General features: G+C 38.0%; 1 protein-coding gene across 20 annotated transcripts in view; it reads right to left on the bottom strand.

The window, feature by feature from the left end:
- Positions 1 to 72: 72 nt before the first annotated feature.
- The window catches only part of Pak3 (p21 (RAC1) activated kinase 3), a 279,431-nt gene continuing 263,356 nt past the window's right edge, over positions 73 to 16,147 (bottom strand). For 15 of the 20 annotated variants that reach the window (XM_017318421.2, XM_030251249.1, XM_017318419.2 and 12 more), the window contains 2 exons: positions 8,422 to 8,559; positions 77 to 6,634 (listed from right to left, as the gene is read on the bottom strand). In XM_017318421.2, coding sequence (XP_017173910.1) covers positions 6,545 to 6,634; positions 8,422 to 8,559 — 228 coding nt within the window. In that variant the 3' untranslated portion in view covers positions 77 to 6,544. Of the gene's footprint in view, positions 6,635 to 8,421; positions 8,560 to 16,147 lie in introns of all 20 variants that reach the window. The other 5 variants (NM_001195048.1, NM_008778.3, NM_001195049.1 and 2 more) reach the window with 1 other exon arrangement.

The raw sequence follows: 16,147 nt of genomic DNA, 5'->3' as shown, positions 1-16,147 counted from the left end.
AAATGTGAAATGGGCAAAATAACTGATGAGATCAAGGTGGGGTGGAAGAGTGACAGAAGAGAGAAACAAGAGAACATTGATGTTTGTCGTTTTATTTGCAATACTTTAGGTCCAAGTTTCAAACTGTAATATTTTTACACTCAAGACACAGTCATGCACAATCCATATTTCAAATTTCTATTGCTTCAACCACAATTTAAAATAACAATATCAGAAATGAAAATCCTTAAAAAGATCAGCTGCTGAGGGCAGAGGGATGGAGTCATACCATCAGCAAATCTACAAAAGAAATAACTTACTTAAAAACCAAACAAACATAAGACCATAAATACCATTAATCCAAAATTACAGAAGAAGTTCACTACACATGGGTTAACAAATAACAACACATTTTGACAAAAGTAATGCACAGCCAAATGAGATACAACTCCGATAAACGGTGAAAATGGAGATCCTCCTCAATCTAGTTTATCTGGATGTTATGAGTTCAACCCCAGTAGACATCGGCATCCATGTAATCTGGCAGCTACTGTCAGATCTACTGAGATTTTTAAGCTCAACCCATTAATGGTGAAAGATCTTACCATCACTAATGAATATAGTATATGTGGGTCCAGAAAGCACACCACACACAAGCACACACATTGAACTTGAATTTCACACTCCGGGCTGGTTGACACTCTGCTGTAGGCAGGCAATAGGGACCATCCATTAAACTAACTTCTAGCCTCTCTTCTTTTTCAGCACCATACTCAAATAACTAGCCAATTGCTGTGGGAATTTCCACGAGAAATGTTTTCTTTGATCCCAACATTTAATTTGCCAGTTAAAAGCATGCAATTGCTATTTTTCGGTTGCTCATTTTGCAACTTGTCCGTACATAGGTCCACTCTGTTATCTTAGCCATTAAAATGCTTGGGTTCTGCCATCCTGCGCCATTTTTACTTTAATGCTCTAAGACCCATAACTGCCTCATAGGAATAGAGAGGCCCAAAGTACAGTTTTATTCTATGAAATGTGACAGTGAATTTCTGTTCTAGTAGCAAATGCTAGCCACAGCTTAATGGAAACCAGATTTTACGTACAGTGTATAGAAAAGGAAAACTGGGAACATTCAGTGGAAAAAAGACATTAAAATAAAAACAAAACATTTGTGAGGAAGTTGGAAGGTTTCCATGAGTTTGATCAACATTATTCCCTGGTGCTGTTAACTTTATTTACTTGAATTTTTCTATTGTACATGGTTCTATGGAGCTGCAAAGTAGAGATCCAGGCTTAAGCTTGTGATACTTGCCATCACTTTGTCAGGTTGAACTTGCAAGGGAAACTGTTACCCCACACAATGTCAAAACTTTTGGAAAGACCTTGAAGAGCAGTTACTTCAATACCCTTATTTTATAGATGAATAAAATAGAAGGGTTAAGTGATTTGCTCGCGGTCACAGAGTTCGGTAAAACAGCCATGCTAACATCTAGGTCTCCTTCCTGGGTATGGTTAGTTCTTCTTCTCTACCATTAGTGTCAGTTTTTGCCTAGGCACTGACTCAGATGAACATGGTACTTGCCTTACTAATGGTATAATGAGACAGCATTCACCTGATGGCAGCTTCTGTGTCTGGTGGCACTACTTAGATTTTCTAAGTTCACCTTGCAAGTTCAATGGACTTAAGTGGCAGTCAATGCTACAAGTTGGTAGTGTTTGTATAGTCAGAGGTGTGCACATGGTGATATCTCAAGTCCCACATTTGCAGATTCAGTGAGATACTGTTTGATGATAAACAGACATCCCCATGCATTAGAGGTTGGTTAGATATATTTGATCACTGAAGGAGTGTGAAGCAGAAAAGAAGAGATAAAACTGAAAGTCAAAAACCAGAAATTATAGTAGAAATAAGTCTTTTATGAAAAACTCTTTCATAGGAGAAACATTTCCCTTATTCCCAAGGCCCTATTTACTTCCTTTCCAATCCACATGCAAATATATGTTCAATATTGTATGTTAAAGTTATTCCAAATCCCAGGCCCATTAGACTGTCAGTTTACAAATGCTGAATTTCAGGCTTCTTCTTCCAAGACTGGGAGATGTTTATACCACACGCCATTCATTTGTTTGAGTGAATATTAACTTCAAAGAGCTCAGAAAAGGACTAGATTCAACCAGGATGGCAGGGTTAAGACTTCCATATGTATTATGAATAGCTAAGTAAATGCCTGTGAGTTTTCTAGGGATATGGTCTGCTTTTGATGACACTGTGAAACATACATTAGTGAAGTCCTCACCTAAAATTTCTTTGGTGAGTTAGAAGAAAATTGCCCTTTCATGCCTGGTCTCCCTTTCTAAAGAAAAAAAAAACCACAATTGCTGCCTACATGCTACAATCATGCAGCACAAGGGCATAAAGAGACCATCCCAAGCCAAAACTAATAGGCTTAGTACTGGCCTGGAACTGAATATTAGCAATCTTAAATATTTCTCTTAATAATTTTAGAGTTAGGCTTAATTGTATATGGTAATTTCCATGGAAACCAATGGGATTTGTCTATAGTTATTGAAAAAAGACTCCTATCAGAATGATAGGCCCTGTTATGCAAGAAGCTGGTGGAAACTAGCTATTTTTCCCTTCTATCCTTCCAAAATTGACCTTGAAAATCTTTTAAAACAAGCTAGAAAGGTGGCATCTAAAACAAGTATTATTAATGGGGCTAATTAGGTTGTCAGCCCTCCAATCTAAGGCAAACAAAATACATACCTGGATGCCATATTAAAGCTGAGGGCAGCCTGTTTTGTAGCAGAAGAATGCATTTAAAGTTCTAGCAGTGATGTCTCCTTAGCTTGACTTAGATAATAGTCTCATAAGAAAGCATGTGCCATACCTGAGCGTGTGCCAACCTCAGTACCCAGGCAAGTATAAAGCCTACAGAATAATTGTAACTAGGAAATATCTGTGCCCTGCATGCTCTGGGCTCTGGCCAGAAGGCACCTGCTTCTGGCATCTCTTCTATGTTTCTATAGTTCCCCTTCTGTTGTTTATTTACTTAAATTATTAATATATCAATATCAAAGAAAGAAAATTTCGGAAAGAAAAAAAATCACAGAACCCCACCACCCTATCACAACTGATTTCAGTTTTCTGTGTTCCCAGTCTTTATCCATATTCACACTTCTTTTTACATAGATGTAATCCCTGTGTGTATTATTTAAAAGTGACTTCATAGACTCTCTCTGAGAACTGGCAGCCTCATTAGAAAGAAACGACCCATTGAGGAAATGGATATAATTATTTACACGATCTTTGAGGTGAGAGATATCCATTATAGACAAACATCTTAAACTATCAAAACAGTTATACAGAAAACAGGAAGCAATTTATATTTCTTTTTTTTTTCTTTTAGCAATGGAATGTGCTTCATAGGGGAGGGATAGATGTGAGGAATAGGTGGTTCAACTAAACATTGGAGGTGCAATTCATATGCCTGAAAGAAATCTGAAGAACACAATTAAAGAATAAATACTTGAGTTAAATCTTTTCATGTGACTTGGCCATCCAGTAGCCAAAATGGAGCATGGACTCACAAATATTTACAATAACACACAGACAAGATCAGCAAGAACGAAGTCATTATCCAACATGTTGATTGATTTAGGGGGATTACGTCATCCCCAAAACCACATGGGATTTTGACAACAAACTGGATCCTTGCTACAATATTAATGTTCTATTCTTTCTTAAATAAATAAACTTTACTGTGCTTCTCACCCCTCCCTGACTTTGCCACTGCCCTATTCTTACCTCGGGACATTTTTGAATTGACATTCAAAAATGTGCCCACAAATGTCTCAGGGCACACTAGTAATGTTAAAGATCTGAACAGCCTCACCTGGATTAAGATGAGCTCAAAATGAAATCAAGGAAAGGGAATAAACTACTAACCATCTGGAGGCTAAGTTGTTCAAGTATAGCAAGTATGGACCCTTCAGCATCATTTTGGCATGAGAAATAGTTTCTCTCTAATACTTATTAGAAATATATGTAACTCTTCAACACAAGTAAAAGACTTTAGAAGCTGTTCTCATTTGAAAATGTACACAGGTATAATTTTGTACAAGTAATGCCTACTGGAACAGACTATTAAATCTTGATACAAAGTGATGGTAAATAAGTACCTGGCCCTTCACTGTTAATAGGCAGAGTGGAGGGCATCAAGAACAGCCATTTCTCTGCCAACAGTGACCTGAAGGACCACAGCTCCAGGGTCTTCTAAATAAGGATAACAACAACAGGAACAACAAGAACAAGAACAACAGCAACAATAATAAAGGCCTTTACAACATGCAAAAGGTGTTAACTGATGTCTTGGACTTCCCAACCAGGGTTTGGGTTCTCTCTATTAGCTGAGCATAACCATCAATCAATTGGATTCTATTTACATCCCAGGTATTTTGTGGAATTCCCTGGCACAACAAGTGGGAAAATCCTCAATTTAAAATAAAGTAGAATAAAAAATTAAGGTTCCTCCTCTCTCACTAAAGAGGTGTGACATTTAAATTTTAGGCCCAGATATCTCTTTGCAAAATAAACTTGAAATTAATATAATCATTTGATTTTCTTTTCACATTTGTCTTTTATTCCATGGTGGATATTTTCAGGGAATGAGTAAACCCCTCCCAAATCTTCTAATATAGGAAAATAGGAAATCCACCAGTGGTACCATCTCTCAACATAAACATATGTACTAGATGATCAGCAGAAACTCTAGAGAAAGTGCTTTCACTTCAAGGAAAGGATGGATGCTTAAATGGACAGATGGACCTCACAGGGCAGAGGGGCATCTGCTCCTCATCTTGCTCCCCCCACTGAATGTAGGTAATGTCTATTCAGTTTCTCTAACTCTACAAATTAAGAAATGCCATATAACATAGATTGTTGGCTTGTCAAAGGCTTAGAGAAACAACTTTCTAGAATTCATACAACTGACTATACACTCAAAAGAGACATATCCTTTTCTATGCAGACACCTTCCAGATGTTTTTCTACTCACAGAAGATTAATAAATTTTTAATAACTATAAATAGTGAAATAATAGTCAAATTTTGGAATTTTCCTCAAGCCACAAAAGGAATTCCATTGGGCTATTTCTTAGGAAATATGAATACAGATCAAAATTAAATTTTTTGGTGAACTTCCAACACCTTTATGAACATGCTTTTAAAGGACAAAAGCCCAAGAAACTAAATAAGAACATACCAAGATCAAGTGCCGAAAAAGAGATTGGAGATACATAGAAAAATCATTTTCAAGTATTTAGAGCCATGTGTTAACTGGGATGTAACTTTCATTGACTTTCCATTTCTTAAAGAGTTGAATACTTTACTATATCTCTGATCTCTAGCTCTTTAAAAAATTCTTATGTGTTACAAATTGCCCAAAAATGAATATTTTTATCATGAAAAGCATTGGCTAATGGATCTATTTCCTCAGAATGTGCCTATTGTACAATGCTTATGTTACAGGCGCACAAGAGAGGAATAAATTCACTATTATCTTTGCTTATTTACTGCCCAATGAGGAGTGATGCATTTTCCTTTTGGCTCTCAGACAAAGTCCCATCTTTGTGTAAGTAAGGTTTCTCTCATCAGGATATCCTAGGTTTAGGATCACCTGGACTCACCCAGCAGCACTGCCACATTTTCAGTGTGTCCTTTTTCTGTTATCACAGAGGCCAACAAGCTGCTTTACATGACAATTCAACTACTACATTAGCATCCATGCGAAATGTGAAAGGATCTCACAATTCGAGCTTTGTTATGACACAACGTTTAAAAGACCATCCTGAACACTCATAGTCCTCTCTGGTTTTGGAAAATGTCTTAAAGGAAACCTTTTCCAATACAAATGCAGAAAATGGGTAGACAAATCAAGCCACCACTACAGAAGAAGAAGAAAAGCTTGCGACTCTATTAGGGCATGGACGTCCACGGCTTCACACGGCACTTGTTCTATTTTTTTTTTTTTCATTTTTGTTGGTTTTTGTTTTGTTTTTTCTTTTTTTCTTTTTTGGTTTTCTTTTTTAAAAAAACATTTTGACATCTTTTATTTTTCTGAACATCTAATGACAATGCAAGTGAAAAAACATCACGTTGGGTAAGGGATTTTGAAAGAGGTTCGAATGAAAGAGGGACTACTCTCTAACTTAAAAACAAACACAGCACTATGAAGAGGGAGTGTGCATCTTTGAGAAATCTTTTTTTCTTCAAAGTAAATGCACAAAATGAGGGGATTCACTACTGGCTCTTTCGCTTCACGGTGGAAGTGGCCACTTAATGGCTACTTCGACATTGCTGCCCTGTGTGGGCTGCAGTTCAGGCTTACAAATAAATTACATAATCTGAGGGAGTAGGAAAAAGGTTTATAAGAAGTTTCTATTCACTTAAAAGTTAAAGAGCCCCCACTCCATTTGACTGTCTCTTCTTCTGTGGATCCTGCAGCAGAGTTTTATTTCAGTCTTACTCATCCTGGAGACCGTGAGGGGTAAGGCTTGCAGTTCTAACGGCTACTGTTCTTAATTGCTTCCTTTGCGGCGATAATCAGAGGAGTGAGACTAGACAGAGGCTTGGCTAATTTTAAAAACGGATGCTGTAAAAGGGAGAGAAAAAAAGAATTACTAGAATTCTCCCTTCCCATGAATAGAGTGGTTGTCAACCTTGCTAATGTGTAACCCTTTAATACAGTTCCTCATGTTGTGGTGACCCCCCAGCCATACAATTATTTTGTTTCTACTCCATAATTCTAATTTTGCTGGTTATGAGTTGTAATATCTGTAAATCTGTAAATATCTGATATGCAGGATATCTAATATGTGATCCCCAAAGAGGTCATGACCTACAGGTTAAGAACTACTGCATTAGTGTAATTTTACATTTTCAAATATGCTCCTTTGCATTTAATTGTGTTTCGAGTACTCACTAATTAAAGAATCCCTGCCAGCTTTTGTCCTTCAGATTTTCTTTTCCTTTTTTGGTCTTTAACTGTCATGAAATCCTATGGAAATTTACTTGGCATAGCTAGAAACTCTTTAGTATAGAGTTTGGAAAGGTTCACTCAGTAATGGCCAGACATTACATTTCTTAAACTGAAGAATGGTGCTGCATATCTCTCAGGCTTGAAAAACTATCTTCAACTGAGCATTAAAATCAATTTTGCCCTGAAATTATTGGCTCCCTTGCTGCCAAACCCAATAGCTGTGTCTCCTCCACTTCTATTGGCTCATCTGCAAGAGTCGATGCAAGCAAAGCTCCTTTATTTCTTTTAAATGGTTGCTTCTTTGCAGATCTGTGACATTCTACTACCTCAGGGCTTGTGCTTCTTTTTTTTTTCCTTTTTATGTTTCTTTTTTTTTAATTAGGTATTTTCCTCATTTACATTTTCAATGCTATCCCAAAGGTCCCCCATACCCACCCCCCAATCCCCTACCCACCCACTCCCCCTTTTTGGCCCTGGCGTTCCCCTGTACTGGGGCATATAAAGTTTGCAAGTCCAATGGGCCTCTCTTTGCAGTGATGGCCGACTAGGCCATCTTTTGATACATATGCAGCTAGAGATAAGAGCTCCGGGGTACTGGTTAGTTCATATTGTTGTTCCACCTATAGGGTTGCAGTTCCCATTAGCTCCTTGGGTAATTTCTCTAGCTGTGCTTCTCTTTTTATCTTTCCTTCCTTTCCTACCTCTTGTTCACTGCAAAGTTACTCTTATTATCTTGGTTTGCTATTTAATTTCTAATAGAGCTCTCATTTCCATCACAGTTTCAACCCATCAACTCCTTTATGGAGATAACTCACAAAGTGTTGAAAGGTATGTTAAAACTGCCACAACAGAGTTCTTCTGTGTGACAAAAGCTACAGGGACTTTGGAGTCAGAACTGTGAAGTTCATTTCCCCCAGTATTATAACCACATAATTGATTCTACGTTGTATTTATCTGTGTGGTTACATTAATGATATTGTATCTTTGGCATCTTTGGATGTGAGATATAGATGTGGTGACAGGCATGGAAAGATGTGGAAGTTATGTAGAAAATCACCTCTGGCCAAGAGCACCTGCATATAACATCCAGAGGCACAAATAAAGTTTAGAACAACACCCCACTCCCCATCAATACCAGAGTCACAGTCTTTCTTTGCAGAACCAGATTTCAGAAAGAACAAAGGAGAATTATAGATTAAAATGCAAATTCTTTAAAAAGCAAGGCAACATGATCAATCAATGATATTATAGATGAATCCCTATATTTAGCATGCCCAGGGTCTAAAATTGAATGCCAATAGTCCGATTCTAACTACAACAGAGATATCTTGCTGTCACATTTTGACATGGGTAAGCTCAGCATAACTTTCTCTTTGTAAATTGACTCATTTTATTTTCACCTGCAAAAGCTCCTTAGCAGATCCTCTTCTATCCACATCCATCTCAAGACAGCGATTTAAGAAGTCACGGAATACAGCTGACAGTCTCTCAGGATTCTGGAGCTCTGGGGTCCCATTAGTGGCTATCAGATATAAGGCCTATAAAGAAAAAAATATTCAACTCTAATCAGCATATGCACAGTAAAATTATGCATACAAGTCAATTTTCTTCTTATTTATATTTTAGCCCATTTTAGAGAATTGCATGGACATAGTTTCTGTTGGAATGTAGGACTGAGAATAGGTTGTATTAATGGATCGCTTAACTGCTGACTCCTAACCTGGTTGGCTATTGATCTGATAATCCTTCATTAAAAATAATAGTTGTTATTGTTATACTAGAAGTTCATCATGGGGATACACCTTAACTATCGTTAGACTGATGCAATGAGATATAAAAGACAAATGTAATGTCTTTCTTTGGAAAATGGATGGAAGTCGATAAATTAAAAAAAAAAAGCCAGACCCAGAAAGACAAACATTATGTTTTCTTTCATGAATGAAATCTAGATTTCACACACACACACACACACACACACGTATATATTTGCATGTGTATGTACGACATTGAAGTAGAAGAGGAGCCATTGAGGAAAAGGAAGGAGATGGGCAGCAGCTGACAGGATAGACAAATGGGGTACAGAATTATCCAAGAACACACTAACACAAGAATCAGAATGCTTTTCTGAAGACTATTAATATATACAATGAACATGCACTATGCAATGGCATGTTTTAAGGAAAGTCAAAACAAATCAACTTGTTAAAATTAGCTCCCTCTGGCATCACAATTGTCAGGGACTTAATTCTTAAAATATATTTTGCAGCTTTCAATTTTTTTTCTGTGATAAACACAAGACTGATTTCATCATTTTAACCCCACCCTGAAACAGTAGTTAAAATGCATTTCAAATATGGTGGCATCTAATCCCCGGGTCTTTTACTTCATTTTCCTAGGATTAAATATGTTTTTCATCAAACACTGCCCTTCGAGGAAAACAAAAACCTCACACTATTTCTTTTTCAATAATTGTTTTCATTGTAATTGCAACAGTATTACTTCTACCCAATTTCCATGGCAAAAAAATTCACCCATTCACTTGCATTATGGAATAAACTGGCTTTTGTTGACTCGCCTGGGAACCTAATCACTATGTATAAGGCTGTTTCTATGAGAAAAAGCACTCTAGGTTCCAAATAATTAACTTAAAAATGAACTTTTAGAACACATCCCGTTTGTGAGCTGGGGGCTATCTTCATAAAAAGAGAAAATTGCTACCCACTGCCTTGTGAATGAGACACAAATACAGCTGTGGCTTAACACAAACATGACAACCAAAAGGGTCTTTAAATTTTTTTTTTGTTTTTTTTTGTTGTTGTTGTTGTTTGTTTGTTTGTTTTTTTCCAGCAAAGCCAAGTCTGAGATGAAGAAGATTGGGGAAAATTAATGACCATGTGATACTTTTAAAGAGTAACTGAAAATTCAAGGAAAATGAGCTGGCTATTAGAAACTGGACTAGAGACCTTGTGTAGCTGCTTCTAATGTAAGCAAGAAAGTAAAGTCCCAGTGTTCTCCTTCTTCATAGCATCGGCCTCCTAACCTTCTACAGTTGTTTTACTAGGTTCTCCCAATGTAACATTTATATGGCTTTCATAGTTGTCCGCCTCTCTCTAGCACCTTTGCTTTAGAACAGGACTTTCTCAGGCAGCTTTAGTTTAGTCCTCGTTGATTTTCCTTATTCGGATCGCTTCATTCTTAAGCACACCCCTTCAACAACTGTAGCTCAACACATGGTTTTTGTCACTCATTTATCTACTTAAAAGCTCTTAGTGGCCTCCTATTGTTCAAAGATAAGGGATTCAGGTGGTGTTGCCCCAAATTCCTCTCCAAGAACATTTGAGGGGGTGGAGAGGAGAAGGTAGAGAGAAATAGTAGAGATTTGAGAATCCTCTGCTCACATAAAAGATAATTCAGTCAAAGGGGCTTTGCTTTTCTTCCTATTTATCATTCCTAACAATACTTCATTGGTCCACAAAACACAGTAAGGATTGGCATGGCATATGGTATATGGTTTGCTTCCTACTTCCTTTGTCAGCTTTCCTCTGTTCCAATCTCACCCTAGGGACTTTCTCTTCCCACTCTCACACATACACACTAGCCAAAGCTTGTGTATCAGTCACACCAAGTACCACTGCTCACTAGGGAAGAAACAAGGATGTTCTGTGTAGTATACATAAGGATATACTAGCAAATGGGTGAGACACCAGGCTCAAGCTAAGCACATGTTTGATTGAAAAAAAAATACAGATGAAAGAGATAAAAGGAACTTGAGAAAACTGTGTCGAGAAACACCAGTTTCAAAAATTTATCTTTTCTAGCTGAGACTAAACAGGCAAGGTCCTTATAATATAGCATTTTAGAATATTAAGTGGGTTATATTTTTCCTAAGGTGAGGCAATATAGAACCATGACATAGACTGTATTTACATTAAAAATATGGTAGCTGTTTTCCAATGAATAAACATTAGCTAAAGTTTTCTAGTATTGCAGACATCACCATGATAACTGTAAGTATCTTGACAATAACGTACACACATTAAACTTTTCACTAGCCTTAATGTGCAACTGAATTTACTCACACACTAAGAGAAAACTAGTGTATCTAATTGGAGAAATAATCGAATTTACCTTATTGGCAATTTCCGCAGCTGAAAAAGATCAAAGCCTTCACCGTGGAAGTTACCACATTTCTCAAAAGGAGTCTCAAGACAATCCATATGTAACTCATAAATTTCCATTAAGGCAGTGTTGCAATAGGACTACTTAATTAAAAAGCTTTAGTTTGTGACTTGAGTTCATTATAGCAGATTATAAAGTTTACATTAAGTCATTGAAAAACAAACCAGGAGACTTTCATGGAAATATGCTTGCAAGCATATGAAGTCTCAGCACCAAAATAATGAAACACTTTACAAAGAGGATAGGGTATGGTTGAGAAATCTCTTTGTTAGTAGAGTATTTGGGATTCAAAGACCATTTTCCCATGGAAATTATTTTATACATGGTGAGTGGACTCCCAACCTAGTCCACACAAAACCTACTGAGTGTACAATAAAATCAAACAGCAAGAGTAAGAAGGCATATGTATCCAAATGTTAACATCAGTACACATATGATCAGAAGCTAGTATGACTATATAAAACTGATTTCATAATTATTATTAGCTCACATAATCCATACAACTACTTCCTGAGGTAAGTTATTATGACTCTTAACTGACACGGAAAAAAACTGCCTTGTGCAGTTAAGAATAACTTGTCCAGTGCCATACTTCTAGTCACTCTTAGATTAGAAGTAATCAATATTTGAATTCAGGGAGTATGAGTTAACACTCCATGTTCTTAACTGCTGCATGATACCCTCTCCTGCTTTTCACAGTCTCTAGGCAGAGACAGACAGGGGAAGTCAAGAAATGCGGCATACGAATCGATCCATACTTATCTCCTTGTACTAAGGTCAAATCTAAGTGGATCAAGGAACTTTACATAAAACCAGAGACACTGAAACTTATAGAGGAGAAAGTGGGGAAAAGCCTTGAAGATATGGGCACAGGGGAAAAATTCCTGAACAGAACAGCAATGGCTTGTGCTATAAGATCGAGAATTGACAAATGGGACCTAATGAAACTCCAAAGTTTCTGCAAGGCAAAAGACACTGTCTATAAGACAAAAAGACCACCAACAGACTGGGAAAGGATCTTTACCTATCCTAAATCAGATAGGGGACTAATATCCAACATATATAAAGAACTCAAGAAGGTGGACCTCAGAAAATCAAATAACCCCCTTAAAAAATGGGGCTCAGAACTGAACAAAGAATTCTCACCTGAGGAATACCGAATGGCAGAGAAGCACCTGAAAAAATGTTCAACATCCTTAATCATCAGGGAAATGCAAATCAAAACAACCCTGAGATTCCACCTCACACCAGTGAGAATGGCTAAGATCAAAAATTCAGGTGACAGCAGATGCTGGCGAGGATGTGGAGAAAGAGGAACACTCCTCCATTGTTGGTGGGATTGCAGGCTTGTACAACCACTCTGGAAATCAGTCTGGCGGTTCCTCAGAAAATTGGACATAGTACTACCGGAGGATCCCGCAATACCTCTCCTGGGCATATATCCAGAAGAAGCCCCAACTGGTAAGAAGGACACATGCTCCACTATGTTCATAGCAGCCTTATTTATAATAGCCAGAAACTGGAAAGAACCCAGATGCCCCTCAACAGAGGAATGGATACAGAAAATGTGGTACATCTACACAATGGAGTACTACTCAGCTATTAAAAAGAATGAATTTATGAAATTCCTAGCCAAATGGATGGACCTGGAGAGCATCATCCTGAGTGAGGTAACACAATCACAAAGGAACTCACACAATATGTACTCACTGATAAGTGGATACTAGCCCAAAACCTAGGATACCCACGATATAAGATACAATTTCCTAAACACATGAAACTCAAGAAAAATGAAGACTGAAGTGTGGACACTATGCCCCTCCTTAGAAGTGGGAACAAAACACCCATGGAAGGAGTTACAGAAACAAAGTATGGAGCTGAGATGAAAGGATGGACCATGTAGAGACTGCCATATCCAGGGATCCACCCCATAATCAGCTTCCAAATGCTGACACCATTGCATACACTAGCAAGATTTTACTGAAAGGACCCAGATGTAGCTGTCTCTTGTGAGACTATGCCGGGGCCTAGCAAACACAGAAGTGGATGCTCACAGTCAGCTAATGGATGGATCACAGGGCTCCCAATGGAGGAGCTAGAGAAAGTACCCAAGGAGCTAAAGGGATCTTCAACCCTATAGGTGGAACAACATTATGAACTAACCAGTACCCCTGAGCTCTTGACTCTAGCTGCATATGTATCAAAAGATGGCCTAGTCGGCCATCACTGGAAAGAGAGGCCCATTGGACACGCAGACTTTGTGTGCCCCGGTACAGGGGAACGCCAGGGCCAAAGGGGGGGAGTGGGTGGGTAGGGGAGTGGGGGTGGGTGGGTAAGGGGGACTTTTGGTATAGCATTGGAAATGTAAATGAGCTAAATACCTAATAAAAAATGGAAAAAAAAAAAGAAATAAATACCCTGATATTATAAATCTTAAAAAAAAAAAAAAAAAAAAAAAAAAGAAATGCGGCATACTATTTGTGAACACCTGGCATACATGATTCAGCTTTTCCCTGTACAGAGGAAATGGGTCCTTCTGTGGTCAATCATTCTCTACTAGTTTGAAAATGGAGAACAAAGGACACATACATAGCTGGAAGGGGGAAAGAGGGAGGAGTGTGTGTGTGCATGCGTGCATGAGCATGTGCATGCATGTGTGGGTGTGTGTGCTGCAGGTTTATATTGCTAGTATTTATGTGTATCTGAATTTACCCAAATACTAAGAGAAAAATCAGTGTATCTAATTGGAGGGATAATTGAATTCATGCATTCTGTATTCTGGCCTTTATTCTTGCTGGTTCCTGCAACCTCCTGCTGCTACAATTCCTTTTTTATTTCATTTTTTTTTACTCAATCGTTTATGAGCAAAATTTGGCAATGTTCAAGTTGACACCTTATGATCTAGTTTATTCATGACCTGGGATTTAAGAGGTAAAATGCCAAAACATATTGCTGCTTCTAGTGTGTTTATGGAGTTTGTGAAAGGCTCTGACATTCCTCGATTTTTTCTAGGAGAGTTAATAGAATCTAGTCTGCAAAAAGAAACCACTAGACATATATACTTTGTTTCAACTTCACACTACAGCACGATATAGCATTGTGCTCTAATTTACCTCTCTATTGTTTTACATACAATTCTCATCTCTCACCAAATTATGAGGAGATGTTGTTTTGCTGCTTAACCCTTAAAGAGAGTCATTTAAAATGAACTTATAGGTTGATAATAAAAGGTAATTAGGTAATACTGACTGATTAGGTGTCAGGCTAGCTTTGGAGTACTTCCTTTTCCCAAGCAGAAAGCTTTAGTCACCGCCATAAAATAAACACCAGATGACTCTGACAATCCATGTGCTCATTCTAATGTCTTGTTAAGAAATGTGTAGCAGGCAACTTGCATTCACGATGTGACCCTGTGTGACCTTAGCAGTACTCAAGGTTTGGAACTACGGAGCATTTGAAAGGGGGAAGTCAGGATAACCACGGAGATTTTTCAAAAGCAGGACAAGAGAATGATGCAGGAAGTCAGGGAAAGGTGAGAAGCTGTGAGAAGGAAAGGAAACAGAAGAAAACAAGGCAAGTGCAGGAGCTAAGAGCCAACAGGGGGAAGGCAGTTGGTAGAAAGAGGAGACAGAAATGGAGGTAGAGGCCAGACAATAGGTGATGTCAAAGGGCTCTGTCTTCTGCTGTTGCTCCATTTCTCTGGTCCTGAAATGATAAGGAGATAAAAATGCTAATTGCTCTGGTTTGACCAGTGCATTGAAATACCCCACTCTACTCCAGTACTATGTATACATAATTATTGTTTGTTAGACAACAAATTTAAAAGTTAAAATGAAATTAAAATGAGAAATAACTATTACTGAAAAGTTGACTATAATAATCACCTTCTACACCGCTCATTTCATTAGCTCATGCCTTCTGACTTAAGGTATTATTTAAATATTATGCATTTATTTGCATATCATTTCATCCCTGTGACTGTTTTTTTAATCACTGCAGTGCTTTTTATGATTCATATCAGTGTGAGGTTACCAAGTCACACATGCAGCATGTTTCACACCATGGTCCAGGTTCTTTTTGTTTGGTAAGGCAGGGAGTGGGGTGGTCTTTACATTCTAGACAGATTTGGTGTGAAGGTTATGAGCTAGGAGTGTCTCGGGTGTTTTCTGAAGACCACTTCACTTAAAGCACACTTCAGGATAACACTAGAGTATTCCTGGCAAGGTCAGGGATATCTATAGCTACCTAAAACCAAAGCACACAGAATTAAAAAAAAGAACCCTAAAACTTATGTTTTTCTTTAAGTGAGCCTCATTTGATTACACAGTGTAGAAAATGAATTAAAGAGGAAATCTCCCAATGGGACCAAGAACCCTGTCAGGTGCCCTCACTCTTGTTCCCTTCAATAAAACCCAAGGAATTCTGTGGATTGATTCAAGGGCTTTGTGCTTTGTGGTTCACACTAGGAAGGCAACATCTTAGTCAAATTGAAATCATCCAAAGGAACAAGGAAATACAACCACAGCAAGAAGTAACCTATACAAGGTAATAGATTCCTGTCTGATAGACTTCGAAATAGAATTCACTCTAGACTCACATAATCAATAAAGTTGCCAGAAAGCTTTTTTTTCCAATATTTCCCCATTCATCAGCATCTCCTAGATGAGCAGTGCTACTGTTTACCATGTGAGGATGAAATGTTTCCTTCTTTCCATCACCAGAAGCAAAGAAGAGGAAAAGAAAGGGAAGCGAACACAAGTGGCAAGGCAAAAAGGTCAGCTCAGTTCTTGGAATAAGGGTTAAATCAATGGTTCTCAACCTGTTGGTGACAACCACTATGGGATTGCATATCAAATTTCCTGCATAACGCTGGGCAGTGGTGGCGAATGCCATTAATCCCAGCACTTGGGAGGCAGAGGCAGGTGGATTTCTGAGTTTGAGGCCAGC

Source organism: Mus musculus, chromosome X (assembly GCF_000001635.26).
Source record: "Mus musculus strain C57BL/6J chromosome X, GRCm38.p6 C57BL/6J".
Classification (NCBI taxonomy): domain Eukaryota; kingdom Metazoa; phylum Chordata; class Mammalia; order Rodentia; family Muridae; genus Mus; species Mus musculus.
Note: the sequence above shows the minus strand (reverse complement) of the source record. Positions and strands in the feature narration are given on the sequence as shown.